General features: G+C 39.7%; 2 protein-coding genes across 2 annotated transcripts in view; one reads left to right on the forward strand and one right to left on the reverse strand.

The window, feature by feature from the left end:
• The window catches only part of LOC138019125 (nose resistant to fluoxetine protein 6-like), a 33,969-nt gene extending 31,141 nt beyond the window's left edge, over positions 1 to 2,828 (forward strand). The window contains exons 14-15 of the mRNA XM_068865797.1: positions 741 to 883; positions 1,138 to 2,828. Coding sequence (XP_068721898.1) covers positions 741 to 883; positions 1,138 to 1,254 — 260 coding nt within the window. The 3' untranslated portion in view covers positions 1,255 to 2,828. The remainder of the gene's footprint in view (positions 1 to 740; positions 884 to 1,137) is intronic.
• Positions 2,829 to 6,543: 3,715 nt separating this feature from the next.
• LOC138022317 (nose resistant to fluoxetine protein 6-like) overlaps positions 6,544 to 22,677 on the reverse strand; it is a 38,873-nt gene continuing 22,739 nt past the window's right edge. Inside the window, exons 8-16 of the mRNA XM_068869426.1 lie at positions 21,004 to 21,096; positions 18,847 to 19,015; positions 17,884 to 17,963; positions 15,941 to 16,060; positions 13,851 to 14,001; positions 12,637 to 12,847; positions 11,066 to 11,208; positions 7,632 to 8,107; positions 6,544 to 6,836 (exon numbers count right to left, since the gene is read on the reverse strand). Of these exons, the coding sequence (XP_068725527.1) occupies positions 7,988 to 8,107; positions 11,066 to 11,208; positions 12,637 to 12,847; positions 13,851 to 14,001; positions 15,941 to 16,060; positions 17,884 to 17,963; positions 18,847 to 19,015; positions 21,004 to 21,096 (1,087 nt within the window). The 3' untranslated portion in view covers positions 6,544 to 6,836; positions 7,632 to 7,987. The remainder of the gene's footprint in view (positions 6,837 to 7,631; positions 8,108 to 11,065; positions 11,209 to 12,636; positions 12,848 to 13,850; positions 14,002 to 15,940; positions 16,061 to 17,883; positions 17,964 to 18,846; positions 19,016 to 21,003; positions 21,097 to 22,677) is intronic.

A 22,677-nucleotide genomic window follows, 5' to 3' on the forward strand; every position in this document is an offset into this window, starting at 1 on the left:
GGAATATTTTCAGTCTTTCAACTTGCAGCTAACAAATTTCCGGCGCTCTTCTCACTGTCGGAATGGATCCTGTAACGGGTATAAAGAAAATTAAAGAAACAAAAAGAGAGTTAATTTTTAAAAGTTCCACTTTGTGAGCGGCATATATGGCTCACCAGGTTTAGGTCGATGTTATCTAGTGCTTTCCGGTTGAAGATTAGGGAGTTTAAGAAGCTAATCATACCAGGTAGCCTCGTTCAAAGGTGTTTGTTATGAGTTTGGGCTATGCTAATGAGGATAGTTTTTCTAATTAGTATAAGGACAGAAGACTTATAATTAATATAGCGATACTCACCGTTACGTCACATATTGTCATTAATGTGCCAACCAGGCCCCGTTTGTTGAAACGTTGGATAGCGCTATCCATCGGGTAAATCACTATGCAGTGGATAAGTATTAGGCAAACCAATTGCATTATCCACTGGATAGACGTTTATCCAGAGGATGGCACTATCCAACGTTTCAACAACTGTGGCCAGAGATCTATTGGCTGTCGAAACAAAGAATTCTGTGTTCTGTCGTTGGCAAAATTTAAAGAACAGAAGGATTATTTATATACAGTGAAGTCTCACGTTGGCCGCCATTTCTGAATGTAGGCTAAATTACGACCGGGTTTACCGGACCTGCGAAATGGCTACATTCATTATTAAAGGTAAAATTGCAACGCCTATGCGTCATTCCATGTGATATTTGTGTTTCAGGCCTTGTAAACAAGATCCTATCCGCGTCTTATTGGATTCCACTGAGCCGCCTGACGTACAGCGCGTATTTGGTACACCCGATAGTCCTGGGCGTTTACTTTGGGTCCTTTCGAAACACTGCAGAATACACTGACATGTTCTTTGTAAGTATTTATTGTACATGTACAGACACCCCCATCAGTGTCTAGTATTTATCAGTGTTTATCTTTTTTCGTGGAGGTGGACCCAATTGTGAAAAGTACATTACAGCCACAACCGTTCAAAAAGCCTCTCTCTGCTACCACTCTTGCCCTTTTGATAGTTTCGCGGCTTTGTAAGTGGACCTTAGAGTATTTTATTACATGGGTATACTAAGGGAACTCGTTTTACTCATTCTTTGGTTTGCTTTCTTCTGCAGGCATTTTACTTCGTGGCAGTGGTGGTGATGTCGTATGCTTCTGCTTATGTGCTGGCTGTTTGCGTTGAGTTTCCATTCATGCAGTTGGAGAGTGTGTTGTTTTTCAAAAAGAAATGAGCCTGCAAGCCTACCGTACGTCTCCGCCTTTGAACCCTTTTCTCTCGTGTTAGTTCTCAACTGTAATGTAGTCATCAGTGTAGTTTTCAGTATTGAAAAATTACGTCACCTTAGTGATTTTAGGAGGTAATACTTCATAGTAAAACTAGACAGCTTTTAATAGGCTCTATTTCTGCCACTTTCTCGAGTCCGGTCTTCGTTCCGTGCGCCGGCTCCCGAAACAGCGGCTTGTAGTCGAGCCTACACGTTTAATCTCGTGTCAAATCTTAGATGTTTTACACTTTTAAAGTAGTTATGTAGTTATTCCAAATGTTTTTTTTTAACTGAAAAAAAAGCAGCATTCCCTTTACATACACTTTAACAGTGGTATCCAGACCACGACCACTGATTCATACGTTGAATCACCGCCGGAAAAAAAATTGTTTTCTTAATTGGTCACTATTACATAAAGTCGAAACTTCGTGTTGTTTACTGCAAACGCTCTATAAAGTATTTCTCTGTCGTGGAACTAGGAGAGAGGCCAGGGGAGGGAGATTTTGTCAAGTTGTTGGAGCGAGAGCTTAAATAAATTCATTGACCCTGCTTAGTTGCCCTCGAAATTTAAAGTAGGTTGATGTCATGAATTCAGTTTGCTCAGAGGCAAAATCCTGAGAAGGTTCAGTATTGTGCGCGCACATATAAATTAAAGCGATTCATTATTACACAATGTAGTTTGAACACCATGAAGAGAAATCTCGATTTGCCAGAACTGGATGCGCATGGAACAAATGGTAATGATAACGTTGATACCAGGAAGGTGGTCGCCATTTATGAATAGGGACTTTACGATCTACGACGGCGACGTTGATGAAAACGTCACCTCAAAATATAACTTTGCACTATCGTAAGTTTCTCGCCGTTAGGTCATCTCGTTCGCGTCGTACAATGTGGGTGAAGTGTCCTAGAAATAAATTGGCACGAGTGGTTTGGGAGTAAAAATAGACAATGAAAGATTCACATTTAAATGCTCGCGTTATCGTCAAAACCAGAAATTTGGTGATTTCAGGTCGTTGTTAAGCAGAGAACCGCACGAATTTGTGCTAAAATGCGTGCCACGCGTGCAGCACAATTACTTTTTCTCTTTTAACCAATGATATTGCTGTTTCGAGGCGTTCTCGTTGACGACCGCGTCGTAAATCGTAAAGTCCCTAATGTGGTCTGTGGCACGTGACACGTTGACCCGCCTTGTGTTTCGTTGCCGCTCTAAATGGTTGATCAACCAACGGTTCTTTCTAGCAGAACAGAAACCAGTAGACCTAAGCAATAGATTGTGGTTTAAATACGAAGTCATGTATAACTTTTCAAAATAAGAAAAATGCAAACTTAACGATTTTATATATTTTTGATTACACTCATTGTATTTTTAATTACACTCATTGTATTTTTAATTACACTCGCTTAACTCGCTGATTTACACGGCCGTTTGAAAGGAAGCCCTGGGACTGATCATCTGGGCTTCCTTTTAATTATGGTAAAACGTATTTTATCATACACTGTAGTTGATTAAAGGCTTGTCCGACTAATGTGTGAAAACATTCATCTTTGTTTTATGTTGAGAGTAGTAAGCACTTGGCAAATTTGATTTTAAAACCTTGTTTATCTTCACGAAGTTCTTACATCAGGCCACTTTACTTGTTGGCGGCTATGTTTGTGCCCAGACCAGTCCTCTTGGAATTGAGCTCAATTCTTCTATACACCTTTTTTGTAGTCGAGTGTAGCGCAGGATTTCCTTTAAAAAGCCCAACTTTACGACTTGTGCTTTTCATCAATTCCTTTGTAAAATTGTAAAATATGATGCTTACGGTCAGTCTTCCCATGTTTCTTCTCACATAGGGGTGTTTTTCTCGATATTGTTTTTAAGATTCGAAATAAATATGACAGACCAAGTGACCACATTACAGTATTTTATCTTTTCTCCTGCCCTCACCATTCCGCAAACGAAACACAAGTTCTTTTTTTGCAAATAATTTTCTTTTTGATACTGGCATAGGGAGTTTACGGGAGGTGCTAATTTCGTAAAAACTCCAAGTCGTTCGGAATGGAAAGTGTGTATGAACATTTCAGGAATAAAATTGGCATGAACGGTGTGGTTGTTCGGGAAAAAAGTTTGAAATGTTTTGTCAGGTTCTCACGCCCTGTACACAACCTCAAATTTGGTCAATTCACGTTGTTAGGGAACTTACGCAACAGGATGGCTGGAAGACTCAGGACGGCAGAATGACGAAAAAATGTCGCGTAAGACCGGGAATACACAGTCTCGCGAGAGATTTTTTCGCCATTCTGCCGTCCTGAGTCTTCCAGCCGTCCTGTTGCGTAAGCTCCCTAAAGCGGCCTTTACACAGCAAACCTACATTTGCGAACTCGTGTTGGCAACTCAAGTTGGTGTGTGTGAAAGACACAACAACAGTTGTCAAACATGTTGTCAAACATGTTGGCAAACTATTGGCGAGAATAGAGACAAGTTCTATTTTGTCGCCAACAGTTTGCCAACGTGTTTGCCGACTGTTTTTGTGCCGTTCATACACACCAACTTGAGTTTGCAAACTCAAGTTTGCCGTGTGAAGGCCGCTTTAGTTGTCAGGTCGAGGACGGCGGAGAAATGTACCCAAATGCAAAACGCACGTGCAGGGTGTGCTGAGTCATTGTTTTTGTTCATTAAGCCAAGTCACAATTCATACAAAACTTGCGGAAGAAAATCAGGGACTTTTCCAGACTTTCCAAGGACCACATTCATGGGTGATCTTTCTTATACCGGACTAAAATGGCGGAGGAAAAAAGAACCATTGTTATTCCGATTAGGCCTTGCTAATTATGTAGGTATTGTTGTATTCATTTTGTTCTTTTGTTTTATGGACATTAATTATTTCGGATCCGGTATATGAAAAACTTGTTTTCTTTTCAAATCAAGAGACAATGACACGAAGTAAAAATAATTACAATTGTTCTGCACGGGCGCATCTTGAAGAAACAACACTTGAACCAAACCATAGTTCATAGAGGGGCATACACCTTTATCACACGGCGGCCATTTTGGAGTCCGTGGGGAATAAAAGCTTCGTCTTTGCATTGTCTTTGCCCGTCTAGCTTCACGCTGAATGAGAGGTTTGATGGGAAAATCTTTTGTTTGGACATTGAGTGATATGGGTCTATGGTTATGAAACCTGTATGTTTTTGCTCTCTTTTTTGGCCTTGACCGTGCACAAAACACAATAGTTGTTTACTCCCTACTGAGGAAGTAACCAATAGAAACGTGGTGGTTACTTAATTTATGCATAGTTTATGAGCGCAAAACAAAAGATTGTGCACGGTCGTGGAGTTTCCAACCTAAATCTTGGCATCTTAGTTTGCTCCTTCGATGTCTGCCGAGCTTCAAAACCAGTCCCCTCAATTAACTATGACCAAACCAGATGAAAATGTAGCCTTCCCTTCTGCTGTTTTACTTTTCGTCTTTTTATTAACATTTCGGCGCACGTTCGCCTATTCTTGCGTAGCCTCCCTTGCAGACTTTCGTAGGGCTTCGTCAGGCGTTCCTCCCCCACTAACGTCTGCCGAAACGAAAAAGCACTTCCGTTCAACGGCTCTTTGCCTACAATTTGAAATATACATGTATACACCAATCAGCATCGACTAATTGTGTTGTACATAGCCAATCACATGCTGCGGAAGAATGTCATACAAAACAAGAGTTTATCCAAAACTGGAAAACGGCTTCTGATTGGTCCGTAATCCACGAACGGAAGGGTTTTTCGTTTCACCAGCCGTTAATGGGGTAGGAACGCGTGACGAAGCCGTAGGAATGTCTGCGTGGGAGGCTAATCCTTGCGTCGTTCCTATTCATGCGTCTGACAAGACTTTCGAAATCACTAGAGAGGGGTTAGGGTAATGCTATATCTAACCCTTGAGAAGGCACGGTTCCAAGGGTACGTCAAATAAGGGACAATGAACTATCCTAAAAACACGAATGCAACCGAATGCTCAACAGCAAACACACTAAAATGAATAATACAAAAAAACTCCCCACATATTGCTGGGCTTTCCAACTTTTGTATAACCCAAACAATGCATTGAAACTGAAGATATTTTATTCAAAGAGCATTCACAAACTTTCAAGGACCACCGAGGAAAATTAAAGGACTCCTTAAGGATTTCCCCTTTCTTATCAATTTTCAAGGACTTTTAATATAAGCAATCTTAATACACCATCAAGTCCCCAGAAGTGTTGACGGTTTTATTGTCGTGCCGCACAAAGCCCAGCAGCTCGACAAAGTCGATTGCCTTCTTTTACAAGCCAGTCTTGCTTCTGCAGCTGTATAATACATCTTGTATTGCATGTTTGAATTGATGTAAAAAGATAAGTACTTTTGGTAGTTTACCCCTTCTAGGCTGGAGGGCTTATCTGAACAGAAGAGCGGACCTAAGACGGTGATCGACATCACCCACTTTTCTCACAAATGGGGTGGACAACGGCCCACCTTTCTCAAAAGGGTGCACTACGCCGCTTTTACAACGGCTCTCGGGATTGGCTCAGAAAACAATGGACCGAAACAAACAACCAATCACCGATGGACCCTAACCCCAAAAACAATAGAGCTGCATCCTAGAAGGATCCAATGAAATTATAGAGGTTGTAAAGAGCTGCGTCCTATCTCTCTCAAAAGGTGGTTTCCTCGTTACATCATCGACGCCGCAAATTTCCCTTTCGTAATCGGTCGTTGCCATTTCTCAGAACGGTCGTTGCCATTTGAAACGGTCGATGCCATTTATAACGGTCGACTACACACTTCACTTCAAAGAAAATTAAAAGAAGCAAACTAAGAAAAAATATGAACAAAAATCAAGAAAAAAAGGAAAAAAAAAACATTTATGAAAGAAAACTGGAGGAAAAAAAGAGTCCGAAAATTTCAAGACTCGAACTCGGTTTCTGAGCCCTCACCCTAAACAGCACCCTAACCCGAACCCTAACTCATATGACCAGCGAGACACAACTCCCAGTATCCGCAACCTTTTGAGTTCTTAGACCTAATGAGTGTAATTCAGAGCTAAAAAATGGCAACGACCGTTTCAAATGGCAACGACCGTTTACGAAAGGGAAATAAGCATCGACGCCATGATGGAGAACGAATTCAAAACAAAAGATCTCACATTAGATCCTTTTGTTCGTCCACCAGCAGTTGTCCAGTGCAGCATTGTTATCTGTGTCTTAAGGGATTGGTTGCAAACCATGTTTAGAGGGAGGCCACGCAGAAAAAATAAGAAAACAATTTTATTGTGCAATAAAATGACAGGAAAATATGTACCCTAGAAATAGCGTTAGAAGAAGATATTGACTCCTGCGTAGTTATATTATTCTCAATCATATACTGACTCTGTAACTGTTCCATTTGTTTTGAAATCGGTGAGTGGAAAACATAAAAATATTGGAAATCAATGTAGAGATATAAATGCACACTCCATCTTTGTACTGAAATTCGATTCTGAGGCGTCCACGTATTTTCGATAAAAGGCTGTAAGTCCCCCAAAAGTCATGGCCCAGCAGTAGGGAGCTTACGAATCGACGACGTTTGCACGACGACGCCGTTAGATTGCGTGACATGACCTCTGCGCATGCCTATATGGGCCCTCGCCAGAGTCGCGACAAAGTCGACGACGTTGGTGAGCGCGATTTGCCGGCGTCTCGAAAATAACAGGACGTAAGGTTAGTTGTTAAAGTTTTCTGAATGTTTCTCTCGATGCTTCAGGTTTTTTTTCCAAATAAATCATTGATCAAGTATCAATCAAGTTCTTGGCACATGTTTTTGATTTTTTTCTGTTTTCATTCAACTGATTCAAGTGAGCACCTTCTGAAGGTACATGCATAAGGCAGGTACCGAAGCTACAACTAAACCATTGTAAGTGGTTATCTCATCAGGCAGCTGCAGCTGTTCAGCAAGTTTATAAATGTCATCCCGGTAGAAACGAAAGTCGGCCTTGCACTCGTCGTTTGTTTTCTCGTCCAAATCAAACCTTTCATAGTTCCAGTACGGAAACTCTGGGTTTGTTGACTTGTGGAAGTCATATAAAAGCACAAATTCTTGTTCGTTTATGAAGCTTTTTTGATAAGCGTATGCAATACAAGCTCTCGTTTCTCTGAAGTTAGGCATTTTGGTTCGAATAACCTACCTTGTGAAAAGAGAAAAACAAACTTCAGAAACGGCGGGAAAATTTGCCACCCGCGAACAAACGTCGTCGTCTTTGCTGAATCGTAAATTCAAATTTCTACAGGACGACGACGCCGGACTATGACCTGACTCAACGGCGCCGTCGTGCGAAAGTCGTCGATTCGTAAGCTCCCTAGTAGCTCTTGTGTTGCGCCGCTGCGTTGTGAAAACACGTGATCTGATTGGCTGTTTGTTAACATCTGGGGTCGTTTTCGAGTAATATGAAATTCGCATTCATGTTGGGTGAATCATGTATGGGTCATTAAAAATTACAATTTATATCGCGACTGATAAGATCATGAATCGTGAAGAGATTCAACCTTGTACAAACTACGAACACAGAAACTGGGACTAAACTACAGACTACAGACACTTAATAAGTGACGTATACTAAAAAAAAAAAAAAAAGGAAAACGGTTTTAATAAGCACTGCCTACTCATGGTATGATTACATGCACGGCACACGTTTGGGTCAGTATCGAAGATCGTTGCATGCATTACGTCTTGTTTCTGAAGAACAAAACGCTCTCTAACTGCATCATGGGTAACTCGACACAAACAGCCAGCACAAACGCTGCAGCGTAGGACATCACAACCGCCGACACAAAGTAGAATGCCTGTAGAAGAAAACAAATGCATTGCTCTAAAATACTTGTTATACCATGTACTATCTTAATGAAAACTGTATTCTTTCTCGTTATCAATCCGGATTTCGTTCTCCACATTCTTCGGTTACTGCGTTACTCTAAGCTACAGATAGTTGGGCCATGAATATCGATCGCGGTTTCGTCACAATGGCGTTGTTTTTCTTGATTTAACAAGGCTTCCGACACCTTCGATCACAATATTCTATTAACAAAATTGCAATTCTATGGAATACGCGGTTTCTGTCACAAATGGTTTGCATCATATTTAAGCAATCGCACTCAAACTTGTCTAATGATTTCCTTCATGCCTCTTCCAAAATTGGTCAAATGTGGTGTCCCCCAGGGGTATTTTTCACAACCTAGAATGAATGCAGATGACACCAGCCTCACATTCGCTAGCGTAGATTTAAAACATATTGACGACTGTCTTAACTATAATTTAAACAGAGTGTAGACATGGCCATCCGTCATTACAACCCATCCATTAATTTTCGGGCGATTTTATTGGCAAATTTACGTCACAGGACAGTTATCACGCAATAACCCCTCGTTTGCGTGGATATTTGCCCTGCGAATTGCTGTAGCGATCATTGCCGGTAAAAAGAAACAAAGCCGGTGGAAAAAAGACAGCAGAAGAGTTTTCATTTTGCATGGAAGAAAAACAAACTCGTTTTCTGGAGACTAGAGATGGTGACATTAAAAAGTTGGCCGCAAACGCTGTTCCGGAGAGAACAAGAAAGTCACCAAAACATGCTGTTAAACGTCTTTGAAGGTATAAATAGTTATGAGCACACTTAAGAGATTTGATCCTCGCTATACGCGAACTTAAACTGAGTCATTTTATAGAGTAGAAAATTTTTTTTATAGAGTAGAGAATTTAATACACTGTGTTTACTAAAACATAAACCGACCGTTCGAAGGAGGGAAAAATTCCAGCCGCACTTGAAAACAATGTCATCCAGACTTTGCACATTCAGCTGTTTTTCAAGGTTGAATGAAATTTCTTTTTCAGTTTAAGCAAAAAAGCGCCTTGTTTTCGAGTTTGCGACTCGCGATGACAATTAAAATGATTTGATTTTTTTCTTTTGAGACCGACGCGCTTTCTTCCGAGTCAAATTTTGAACAGTGCATAAAAAAAATGCGAAGCACCGCCATCACATTCAACACGGACATTGTCAGCCGACATACCAGTCGCCAGAAGGGCTTTATTTACTAAATAAAATGACCTTGAATTTAACAAAAACTGAGTTAATGTTGGTTATCAACATTTCCTGAAATTCCTTCTTTCAGTATAAATGACCATCCAGTAAGGCAGGTGTCATCTACGAAATCTCTTGGTGTGCCAAAATATGAACTGGAGATGTCATATACAGAACATTTGCAAAAAGATTGCTTAGAACTGCATTGACCGAAATTAAGCGAATACAACATCTTATACCCTTTAATATATTAATTAATGTATACAGTATTTTCATTCATGTGATTAGTAACCTTGCTTTGCCTTGCCGAAACAACACAAAAAGTTTGCATAATAGAGCTCAATTCCAGGAGGATTAGTTGGGTACACCAATAATGGCCACCGTGACGTCACGTGATATAAAAGCCCAGTTCAACCGTATTTTAATTACTGTAGTACTGTCTGGGGAAACTGTGACAGTGGTCTCTCTGAAAATCTCCAGAAGCTCCAAAATTGTGTAGCCCTTGATTAATGAGTGCCAATTTTGACTCAAATATAGATGAATTGTTCCGGGCACTGGGTTGGCGCAAAGTCAAATATCAAAGATTGGAATCAGCTGCTGTTGTGATGTATACATCTTAACGTGGGATGACCCCTGAGTATCCGAGTTCTAGATTCGTGTCTCGGAACGACCTAACAACATATCCATTAAGGAATACTGAAACTAATTTGGCTCTTCCGCAGTCCCGCACCAATTATTTGAAGAAGAGTTTCTCTTACAGCGGAGCCAGGTTGTAGAACGGCCTATCAAGTGACCTTCGTGCAGCAACATCTTTACATGATTTTAAACTTAAGCTATGTTACCACAGTTTTGAATGAGTTTTAACACGGCACCCTTGTAAAGCAGCTTTTAGCAAGTAGTTAAGAGTATTTTAGGTTGGTTAGTTTAGTTAAGGATAATTATTTCATCTTTTATCATTTTATTATCTTTGCTGAAGGATTTACATGTACCTTGTATAAATAAAGCTACCATTACCATTACCAATAACACAGGTAATACAGGACAGACAAAACAGAGCTTATTAATCGATTATTAAGCACGCGACGTCTGGAATCCACGGACGGAAATCCGGCTGAACTGAACGTTTCGCATGCTACATGTGGGACCGTGGTCTCTCCCACTTTATCAAAACTAATCGCCTGTAAATATGGTAGTGCGGCGATAAGTTAAATATGAAAACAGCTCACTACACCAAGACCAAAATAAAACGATAAGTCTTTACGATAACCTTTTTCAGAATAATTTAATATGATTTTTAACATTTATTTACTTTCTTAAGATGTGGCTTCGTCAATACGCCTTATTCCAAAATGGCCGCCATTTTAGTATTCTATTCTTTGATTAAAAATTGGCCTTTTTGGCCTCGCTTTCAAAAGTAAAATTTAAAAAAAAATTACCTTGAACGAGGCCAAAAGGGCCAATTTGCAATCAAACAGAAGAATACTAAAATGGTGGCCATTTTGGAATAAGGTGTATACAAGAGAAATCTTTAAGGGCAATTGAAAATCATCTCTCTTTATCATTCAAACTTCCGAAAGTGTACTTTGCCACCTTACTTCAGAATGTTGTTGTTAAAACGTCTATAGAATGTCTGTGACACAATTGATATATACTTGACCAATCTGTGTTCAGTTATTGTTTTGTCCTATAATGATAAATACATGTAGCTTTAGCATGAATGAGAAGTTACCAATAGCATGTCAGTATACTCCACAGTGTGTTGAAATGAGCCAAAGTAAGCTCCAAGGACCATTGGATGCAGCAAATACGCGCTGTACGTCAAACGGCTCAATGGAATCCAATACGACGCAGATAGGAACTTGTTTACAAGACCTGCAACACAACCATCACACGGATTGACAATGTAGGTGCTATTTGTTAAAGACCAATACTATTTAAATGACGATTGTTAAAAATATGTTTAAGAGAAATCTCAAGATTCAAACCGGGAAAATTACAGGAGAAGCCGACGCAAGTTAAGTCCTTTAAAGGGGCTAGGTCACGCCATTTTAGGCAATTTCAGCACTGATCGAATGGTCATAGAATTAACTAAAATATCAAAATAACTGTTCAAAACTATAGAAGAACTCTAACAAAACACAGGGTAGCCAAGAAGGGACATGGATGGACAAAACTGGAGAGGATTGAAATGGATTGAATTTGGATAAATTTGAAAAACGTCGGCCCACCTTTTTTCAAGTTTTTATCAGTCTATATCAAAATGTCATTTACACAGCTGGAAAATCATTCTCAGTTGTTATGTGGCCGAGATTTTGCAAGTGTAAGACTCTTCTTCTGCCAATTTGACGTTTAGAGCTCATAATTAACAAAGTTAAACAAAATTATCTAAAATAGCGTGACCTAGCCCCTTTAAGTAATTTGATTCATGATAAACCACAATCCAGGACAAAATTATGGGACAATCAAGTCAATAGTGCACGACTGGTTTCATGGGCTCCTACGATCTCGGACAAAACTGTAAGACAGTGACACAAATTCACCTTCATTTCTACACACCCTTACTTACTCTCCCCTACCTACTTCCCTCCCCCCTCAGTCAATGTTGATGAGTATTGTTATATGTTCTACAGCAAATTTCCGACCACGATAAATCAACATTGAGTTTGTGGGGAGGGGAGGGGAAAGGGTGGGTTTTAAGCGGAACGCTTTGTCTCAACAGGTTTTGTCCGAGATTGTAGTCTGCCCTCTTTCTTTGCAAGGTTGACTGGAATCCGGGAAACACTCAGAAATGCTGCAGTTTGTTTCAACAATGCTTGGAGCCGGAGGTGGAGGAGCCATTATGAAGGCAATTTTTATAAAATATAAGGTTGAAGCGATTTTTGCGCTCATTGTTATAAGGTGTCCCAAGAATTTCTGTCCAGGGTCCGCTTGTTCAAAGCCCATTAACGTAATCCAGGATTAGCGTGAACGTTGGTTTCATTTTTTCAACTTTTTGGTGAAACTTTCTTTTGCTTATTTTTGTTTTTCAAAGATTGACTTCCTCTAATGTAAAATTTTGCCAAATATCAGCGTTGAACAACATTTTGGAGTACAGAAATAAACTCCTTGGTTAATCTTTAATAACCACACCCGGGATTGTAATTGCTTGGCAATGGTCGAGAGGTCAACCGGGTAGGACTCTAAACTTTTCATTTGTCCTCTTGCCCCTTGGCAAGCAACTGGTTTCTCATCGATTCCACGGCCGCATTACCCCGTTAACATCAATAATTGCATTATGATCTGATTCAGTTATTCACTTACTTCCATATCCTTTGTTGCAAGCGTAAATGACCCATGCAAGCGCCACACCCCACGTAAAGCGACTAAAGGTGCCGTAAGTAATGTTCTCAGCCTTATTAAATGGCGTGCCTCCTTTCTTGGTAGAATTGTAAATACCATACACAACAGTCACACCCAGGGCAGTCGCCACAATCCAGCCAATCAGGCAAACTATCTGTCTTGGTATTTTTCTCTGATGTCAAAAGAAAAAGAAAAACATGGAGTATACACCATTGAATCGATTTGAGTTTTTCATTTGGGCCTAGGTTTTAAAGATGCAGATGCTTGGATTCTGCTCTCTGGATGAAGGTCAGAACATTGTTCATCAAAGGACGGTTACGAACTTGATGTTATTTTGATACGGACACAGTACAATCTACATGAGAGCTTAAAGCCTGAAAAGAAATTAACGCTGGAACGGGCAAGCCCTGGATTTTTGTTATCGCTTAACTATGATGATCGTCTGCTCTCGTGTATTTCAATTTCCTCAGTTCAAATATATGAACATTTCCGTGATATGTCCTGTCATTCAAAATACAATCTCTTGTCATCGCTTCGCAACTTAGTTGAGGGTATGGCGTCCTGCATGCATTTACACCGCTTATATACTCCGGCAACAGCTAACCCCTTGACTCTACGCCATTTCTGCGATTTTTGTTTCTTTTACGAACACTGGCGAATATGAAAATACCATGAAACCCGGATAGTTCCCACTGGAAACGAAAAAATAACAAATAGAAGTAAAAAAAGAAAAATTGAAAACACTAAAATAATTATAGAGATACTGCTTGTTTGCCTTGGTTTCAAAGAATTGTGTTTATTGCCAGCATATTGTTTTCTAGACTGAGCTCCCCATTTTGTACAAGACAGCACGTTCCAGGCTCTCGGTGAAAAGAGAGACCTGTGGAAACATCAGCGCAAGAATAAAGCGAAAAGTGGGGAGCGATTGGCCACCGTCTCCCGTGGTTTCCGCGTCAGTGTTTTAAGATTTCGCCCTTTTCTGCCATATGACAGCCTCGAGTATAAAGCAAGAAAAGCATGCCGTATTGTTAAATTTATTCAAAAGCAATCACAAGGCTATTACCCGAACATTCTTAAAATACTACACTGCTAAGAACAAGCAGATAGCAATAATTGTGGTTGGTAGGTTTTCCTGTGATATAAATTTGCTTGAGAACAGCCTTTTGTCTACTTACCAATGGGCTTAGACGAGGTGCTGATTTTTCAACGTGGATTAGATATCCAAGAACCATCCCCACAAGATAAGGTGAGATGCGACAATATGGCTTGATGTACACCATGTTCATGAAATTACCTGCCGTTTTTTGAGCTTGTTCTTTATTTCCCCTGAAAACAAATCATCAGTCAAATTATGAGTTTCTGAGGAATAAGGAGCATCAACAGGGATAGTGCAATTAGTAGAATTTGGCCTCTGATTTCATAACCTTGAATAATTGGGGATATTGTCTTGAAATTATGAACATGGGGTCTGTCCCGGGTGTCTGTCCCTTTCTTCTCCGCGTGCTTTGCCTAGCTGTAAGGATATGGCCTACGGTCTGTTTTGCTCTCTTCTCGATCCGGTCAGTGTAAAACGCAGACTGCAGACCGGGGATAAAATGCAGACGGCAGACAGCAGACCAGGGGTAAAATGCAGACTGAGGGTAAAATTAAATATTAATAATGAAAAACGTGTGATGAGGATAAAATAAAGAGCGTTTGAAACACAATCCTGTTTTACATCTGTCAATCACTCACTAGGAAATTTATGTGAAAAGGTCGCTGCACTTTTGGGAACTTTGCCGCTGAGAGTCCTGGGAAAATGCGATCGTTGAAATCATCTGTGCGTTTTTTTGCGCTTCCAGATGAATTGAAATGTTCAAAGTTATTTCGCACACCGGTGCATCGAGCGACATCGATCGAAAAACCAACAATTATTACTCGGAATACCTGAAAGGTATCAGAGTTATAATCCCGGTTGTCTTTTGCGCTAAGCGTTGCTAAGCTAAAATTATTTTCACCGGAAAGCGAAATTTCTCTCTGAATACAAACGCAAAAAAAAAAGTTTTTGTGGAAAGTCTGGAAAAATTCCGACGTTTAGAAGTACACGAAAAAGTAAGAAATGTTTCTGTGATGAGCCTGCGTCTGTCTGATCACCAGCTACTACACTCATACCCAACAAGCGGGAATGGAATAATTGTTAACTAGACCTCTTTAGCTTGTACGTTTTGTTTTCCCATTTCAGACCACGTGATGTTCTCAAGTGAATTTTCCTTTTGTTTTTTCATAAGTTATGCGTACATATTCACGTGCATAGGACGACATTTGAAAGAAAGTTTTCCCTAGAGTAACATCACGTGGTCTGAAATGGGAAAACAAAATGTACAAGCTAAAGAGGTCTATTGTAGCCATGCGTGTCAAAGTAAATTGAGCTAAAACAGCCGTGGTGTCGAGTGTCATTGGAGGGGATTTCTGCGCGCGCGAGGAATCAAACAGCTTCAATTCTTAACGAGTTCGATGAAAATCCCGATTTATAACATGCGGTGGGGCAACCAAAACGATGGGAGCTGTCTTGAAGTTTCAGTGTGGAAGTACGAACGGGTACGTACACTCTTTATTTTATCCTTATGACTCGTTTTTTAATATTAATATTTATTTTACTCTAATTTTTACTCTGCATTTTACCAGGGCGTACCTAATCGATATTTTCGATACTCGATTGAAATCGATCGTAATCGACACTAATTAATCGATTAATATCAGAAATCGATAGAAATCGATCACTCGCGTCTTTGTGACTATCGATTTTGATCGATTTCTGTAATTAGCCATCGGTTTGATCGATTTGTTCGACAAATATCGAAAAGTAAATGGACGAATAAAAGTCGCTACCATTGGAGAAAGTAACATCATCTTTATCAACAAAGCGGATTCGAAGGTAAGCTTGAAGGTAAGTGTTATGCAGTGTTATGATAAGATCAGATCGCGTGTAAATTGCTTTTCGATTTCCACCGATGTGACAAAAAAATTGTGATTATCGATTTCAATCGATTAAATTGACTAATCAATCGACAAATATCGAGTATTATTGAGTATTATCGATTAATCGATTACATTTTCGATGATCGATTTCGGTCGATTAGGTACGCCCTGATTTTACACCTGGTCTGCAGTCTGCAGTCTGCGTTTTACACTGACCGCTTCTCGATCTCAGAAAACTGCCTGCGTCAATCCTTATTCGGTACACGGATGCTAAAACACGAGCATGTGTTGAAAGGTATTTACTTACCCACCAATTATCGAGAGTAGCAATACATCGATGTCGTAATGATCTATTATCACGGCTGTGACAACAAACGAAACTGCCAGAAGTCCACCTGCACTGATAGCCAGTCCTTTCCACTTGAATCTAGTATTCAAGCGAAACAAATTAAGACGAAACAACACAAAGAGTGAATTCAAGTTTTTCTCTACCAATAAGGGGGAATGATAACATGACAGAATGCATATGATAGTCACTGCAACAAATACAGCAAAACAAAAATGAGACACTGTGTATAATGAGCTTTTGAGTCCCTTAATTAATTAAAAAGTAAAAAAGTAAAAGTGGTGCATTTATATAGCGCCCTTATCACATACGTCTCAAAGGCGCTTTACAAGGAGGTTTTGTCTTGGAAAGCCTTTCGCATTTTACAAAACGGGCGGCTTGTAAGAGTCAACTGAAGACGTCATTGAAGAGTTGTGACTTCCGATAATAATAAATAATAATAACACGGTTTTCGTTTGAGGCCGGACGTTTCGCCGGTCGTTTGTACTTTGGTGCCAATACTTAAAGTGGTACTATGATCAAAAAATCATTTCCTTTTTTTCTTCAGATTTTGAAAGCGTGTTCGCTTAACACCTAGATGGCAAAATGTTGAGCTTTGAGTTTTATCCAAAGGCTGTTTATTTTGAGTGTAAGTTTTGGGTTTCATGGTCCGCCATTACTCACGTTCAAAACTGGCCGATTGGACCTCAGAGGGTTGGATCTAGAGAAAATGACGTCATTTACTCACTAGCTTAAAATTTCAGCGTGTAAACGCCATTTATTATATAAGCAAAACACGGGTTGAAAAGTATGAAAGCCCGAAACTCCCGTGCTGCATATTAATTAAGCCGCGTACACACGCATTGCATTCTTAAACTAGTGAGTGTTTGACGTCATTTTCTCCACGACCCAGTTCCCTCAAGATTTTAAAGTTAGTAATGGCGGACCAATAAATAAGAAAATTCCAGCTAAAATAAACAGGTGTTTTTTTTAAATCAGAACTTAAAACTTGGGTGAGTTAGTGTTTAGTTAACATAGTTTTGAAATCCAAAGGAAAAACAAATTTTTTTTTTGGTCGTAGTACCACTTTAAGGGGTTTGTTTTTGTTTTGCTAACTGGGGACAGCGTGTAGAATTCAAATCAAATCAGCACACATATCAAATCATATGCTGATCATAGGTTAGTTTCTGAGGAGACTGGAAAACCGAAGCACCCAAAGTAAAACCTCTCGAAGCAGAGTAGAGAACCAGACAAACTCAACCCCCTGCATATGACGCAGCGTCTGGCAATCGAACCCAGGCCACATTGGTGACAGGCGAGTGCACTCACCACTGCGTCATCCCTGCTCCTCCCTGGTTGTAAAATAGGGAACTTAAGCAAAGACGACGGCGACGGCACCGAGAGCGTCATCTCAAAATATAAATTCGCGTCATTGTAATCACTTTGTAAACATGTCAACCCTTCTTATATGACAAGGGTGTAGTAGTTCCTCAAAAATGACATTGGTCGGAACGGCGCTTAATTTAGGGGAGAAAATGAAACTTTAGCGTCAAGTGCTGACGTTCTCCTTAAAACCTAAAATTTTACTATTTCACGTTGTTGTTTTGCTGACGACGGCAAAGAAATGGACAAAAGTGAAAAACGCACGTGCAGGGCGTGCAAAGCTATTGTTTTTGCCTACTAAATATGCACATTTGTGACGTTATCGTTGCTGTCGCCGTTGTCGTTGCTTAAGTTCCCTAATGTCAATTACACAACGGCATTGCCTATTTGAAGTGTTTAGGAAGAGTCTTTAAAGGGAGGGGAGAACAAATCAATTCAAGCCTATGTGAGTAGAGGTCGGGAGGACTAAACGCAATTTGACAATCACGCTTAGCCAAGGACAACTGGATTTAAACCATTTCTTCCCCAATGTAGCTCCTTACCTGTAAATGAGGAAAAGCAGTGCTGGGCTTATGACATAAAACTGCATATCATTAGCGAGATACCACGACCAGTCAAGACACTGTAAAATATCATCGAAACAAAAAGATACTATTGTGTTACTTGCTCATTAATGATGTAACGCACAATGCGCCTTCTCTATATCTTAAATTATGATTTACACGCTCCAGTTTTACTGAGTAACACGCGATTGCAATTTCTTTTGTTAAATATCTCACAAAATTATTGACGTTGTTGGATCGCTTATAGGCCTTTAGGTTCCTCTGTCTGTCTAAAAGGCGAACACTAAGCGGAGGGGAGAGGAGTGTGTCAGCTTTAGGCGGTTCACAGCAAAAAGCTTTGTGCTTGCGGCAAATGACTAAAGACAAACAAGGGCGGCTGGATGTCATAAAGAACCTGGCAACCAATCGCGATGTGTACCAAACTTGGATCCACAGATTCCCCTGATTCTTGACAAACGCAAATTTGATGCTTGGCATTTGCCATTTGCACCTGCGACCAAGCCAGTTCGGACATCAATCGCTGTTATCATGGTTCTCAGGCTTGCATAAGAAAAAACACTCAAGGAGATGAATGGATAGACAAGACGGGGAAAACATGGGACACGGATTACAGTAAAATACTCTTGAATAATGTCGGCCCTATGTTGTTCAAGTTTTCGACAACTCGCCCGCTATGGTCAGAATCATTGCAACGAAAAATAAGAATATAGTAGTTCCACTTTCGAGTTCAAAACCCTAGAACAACTAAAGATAATGTCCTTAAACCGTGACACCGAGTTAGTCAAGTGAAAGATTTTGCTACGAACTCCTAGTAATGCAATTCCAACTAATTACGTTCTTCCCGCTTTATATCCATTGTTATTATAAACTAAACATCTGCACACGTCTGTCTAAATCCAAGTTTGATTAAAGCACTACACAAAGGTTCCTTTAAAATCTCACCTCGTTCTGTAAGGATGTCGGATAAAAGTTATTGATATACAGCACATTTGTCCACCAGTACTTTTCACACAAGGTACTATTCTGATTGGGAAACCATAACGGACCCTCACCAAGGAATGCGTACAAATTGGCGAAAAATAAAATCACAAACATGTAGCTTGGAGTCAACCTACGCAGGGGTAAAGGTCATAAATAAGCCACTTTGCTGCAGAAAAACGTACAAAGAAAACAAAGAAGTCGCTTAAAACAAGAACAACAAATAGAGATTCTCTATTTCCAATGCCCAAAAATAGACTTTGTTTGCCCCCCAAATTTTGCATAAAGTATTATTTTCAAATGCTCTTGGGGACACTGCATACTCCCGAGAGCATTTGACAACAATAGTTGATACAAACTTTCGGAGATGGAAGGGGAGGGGGGGGGGGGGAGGAGGGGGGCAAACAAAATGTATTATGGGGCATTTGAAAACTGAAGAAACGATGATTCGAAGTAATAAACATAAAGATGTAACCACGCCGAACACACCAAAGCGTTTGCCACGAATAGGCGAGGGTCGAATTGTGCCGCAACAAATGAACAGAGTCGAGGTTCAGGGGAAATAATTAGCATTTTGTTGTGTCGAAAACAAAGGAAAATACAAATTATTCCCTGAACCTCGACACTGTTCCTGTGTTGCTACACAATTCGAAACTCCCCTATTCAATTAGTTTTTGTCTGAACAGACATTTTCCTCAGAAATCTGCTATTTTGAAAAGGAAGACGGACATTGCAATAAACTTCGTTTCTTTTCTGCGTATTGAAATTTCTTATTTCTATATATTCACGGAAGTGGCTTATAATTAATTTGATTGTCTTGAACTAGAAATAAAAAACCCTTGAACGTATAAGATAAATCTATATTGACCCAGTTCGGAGTTTCAAAAAACACGTGCGCGTGCCAGGATAAAAACAAGCACGTTTTTTATGGCAATTGTTGCAGAAATTTGCATTCAAACTCTTTTGTATTTTTAATAATTTTTATGCTTGATTACATCCCGACGTGAAACTCCGAAGTGGCTTATTTCTTTTGTTCATTAAAAAGAGTGCATGCAGACATACTCATACTTGCATGAATTCTTTTTAATGAACAAAACAAAGGACCAAACCTCCTGAGTATTATCACATGATCTGTATTGGGAAAACAAAATGTACAAGCGAAAAAGGTCTATTTAGCGCGGATCACTTGCACAATCAAGTGTAACTGTCAGATTGTTTCATGAGACGAACACAAAATACAAAAACTGATTTTTGCACTGACAGGCTTCCTCCACCCTCCCCTTTTCTCCTTCCTTTACACTTTTTGTCGCAATTAAAAAATTCAAGGCAATTAAAAATTATTATTAAATTTTCAACCTGCGTTAATGCATTTCTCGTGCTCTGAATGGTTCACTTAATCTCCGTTATCAGCTCATATACCTTACTTTGACCTTATAATGGCAAATGATTGCGCTGAGCGTTGCTAAGCTTAAGTATTTCTCTCTCAATAAAGCAGAAAAAGAACGTCTTCGTGGAAAGTTTGGATCAATTCCGACGTTTAGAAGTACGCGAAAAGGTAAGAAATGTTTTTATGATGAGCCTGCGTCTGTCTGACCACCAGGTATTACACAACATCACATCTTCATCAAGTTTTTTTCGATTTTGTTTGGAGTTTCCCGCGTATTTCGCTTATATTTCGTATTTCCAAACTTTTCGAGTTTAAGGAATTTAACAAAACAATTATTCCATTCACGCTTGTTGGATACGAGACTTGTTATAGACAACTCGGCGCTACGCACCTCGTTGGCTATTAACCATCTCACATCCAACGCGCGCTCATGGAATAATTGTTAATTACATCATTAATTGCCTATTATGTTGTTGTATCAAATTTGCTACTGCTCACATGTAACACACTAAATAGTTTAAAGGCAAAAATCATACGAAAATATTAACTTAAAAAAGTATGCATGGTGACAAGTGAGTCTTCGAAGTGAGTCTTGGTGCTCAACTATTGTAAGGGAAATGAGTTTGATTTGCATAACAATTTCGCAACTCATTTCCATTTGAATGGTTGTGCGCCAGAACTCGCTTTGAAACTGAGGCATGCAGCAACTCGGAAATGGGCTATCAATCAAATACCTCCAAAATCGATGAAAGTAGAATTTAAACAAAGGAAGTTGCCCATCATCCTTTTCCATGCGACGGAAGGCAATGTACGCAACAAGCAAACCACTACAAACAAGAAAAGTCACTTGAAGCAATATTAGGCTAGAAAAATTTAAATAAAGCTCTGAGGTTTCTATGCTATATCACTGAATTGCCCAAGATCTCCTTGCCTACATGAACATGAACCCAATTTGCAAATTAAGAACCAATTCAAAGCCTCTGGAAGAATCAGTTACAATACTATTTACCCTTGTATTAGCCTCTTAGCCGTTGCATATAGCAAACTTCCCCACCGCCCCTGCCCCATATAACATTTAATTTAATGTAATCCCTAATCATTAACAATTAGACCCGTGGCCCTTGAGGGCAAAGGGTCTAATTGTCTTAGTATCACCCAGCTAGTCGGACAGAAATGGCAATGATAAAGTTAGCAAATGCAAGTTGAAGAAATATTTATTGGGGAATAAACGAAAGATAGCGTAACGCTTTTCGCTATGCGAGGACTATTAGTAATAGTCCTCTAGTAGCGTAGCCAATTGGGTGGACTAGCTCGAATGGTTCGTATGTTCCCTTCTAGTCCTTCCCCACTGCAGTAATTTTTTTTTCTCTCTTTTAGCATGTAGTATATAGTATGTAGTTTGAATTGTTTCATCTAATGCACTGAAAATGGAATAAATAAATAAATAAATGCAGGATTTGCATTAGTCAACTAGTTGGGTGATACTAACAAAAATAGCCATCTTCCAGTCTCAGCCAATTACTGCCGGATTCCTCCTGTCACACAAATCAGACTTGTCTTTCCCCATGCAACAACTTCTTCAGAATTCAAGGGTGGACAAGCTTGAATGATATTAAAACCACATGTTATTTTTTTGCTACATGCACACTGTACCGGAACATGCAACTTCTCTTGTGACCCGACTACCTTCAGAAAACTTCAGTCTCCACATGCAACATTGAAATTCATTCTTTTCACAGCAAAAATAGTCATTTGGAACATTTCAAGGACATGCCCTTCACCTGTTCTTTATTTCGGGAGAATCAAGTGTATAGGAGATGCTGCTTCATGACAAGGATGAGTCAATTGCCATTTGTCCTTCTCCAGTGGTTCCGATATTTTTTCAAGGAACAATATGTCCTTCATATTACCCAGGCTGCCTTACTCTGCAGTCATGCGATTAGAATGGAGAATGATTGTATACTAAGGAGTCCTCCTGTATGGCAGGTTAAAATCCTTGGAAGTAAAGTCATAAGAGGGTGTCCCTGCTAAGAAACATTGATATATTCAAATGCAATAATAATTACAGCATTTGAATAAATCATGTCTGATGATGATTGAGAGAGTAGATGATCAAGAGGAATAATTTATTTAAATGCTGCATGTGCATGGACCTTGAAATAACAAAGTAGGCATCTTCTAACAAGATGGCCTGATATTATTATTACTATTATTATTATTATTATATTATTATTATTATTATTATTATTATTATTATTATTATTAATGCTTTGGTGCACAATAAAAGACAATACACACAACTTGGGCGTAAACGAGGGGCAGGGAATGTACTGGCCAGGCGCGGATAATACCCACCGCCGGTATGGACCACCGGATGAGGGGCCTCGGCAACTAGCCGAGGGGGTGCC

This window comes from Montipora capricornis, chromosome 10, assembly GCF_036669925.1.
Source record: "Montipora capricornis isolate CH-2021 chromosome 10, ASM3666992v2, whole genome shotgun sequence".
In the NCBI taxonomy this organism is placed as follows: Eukaryota; Metazoa; Cnidaria; class Anthozoa; order Scleractinia; family Acroporidae; genus Montipora; species Montipora capricornis.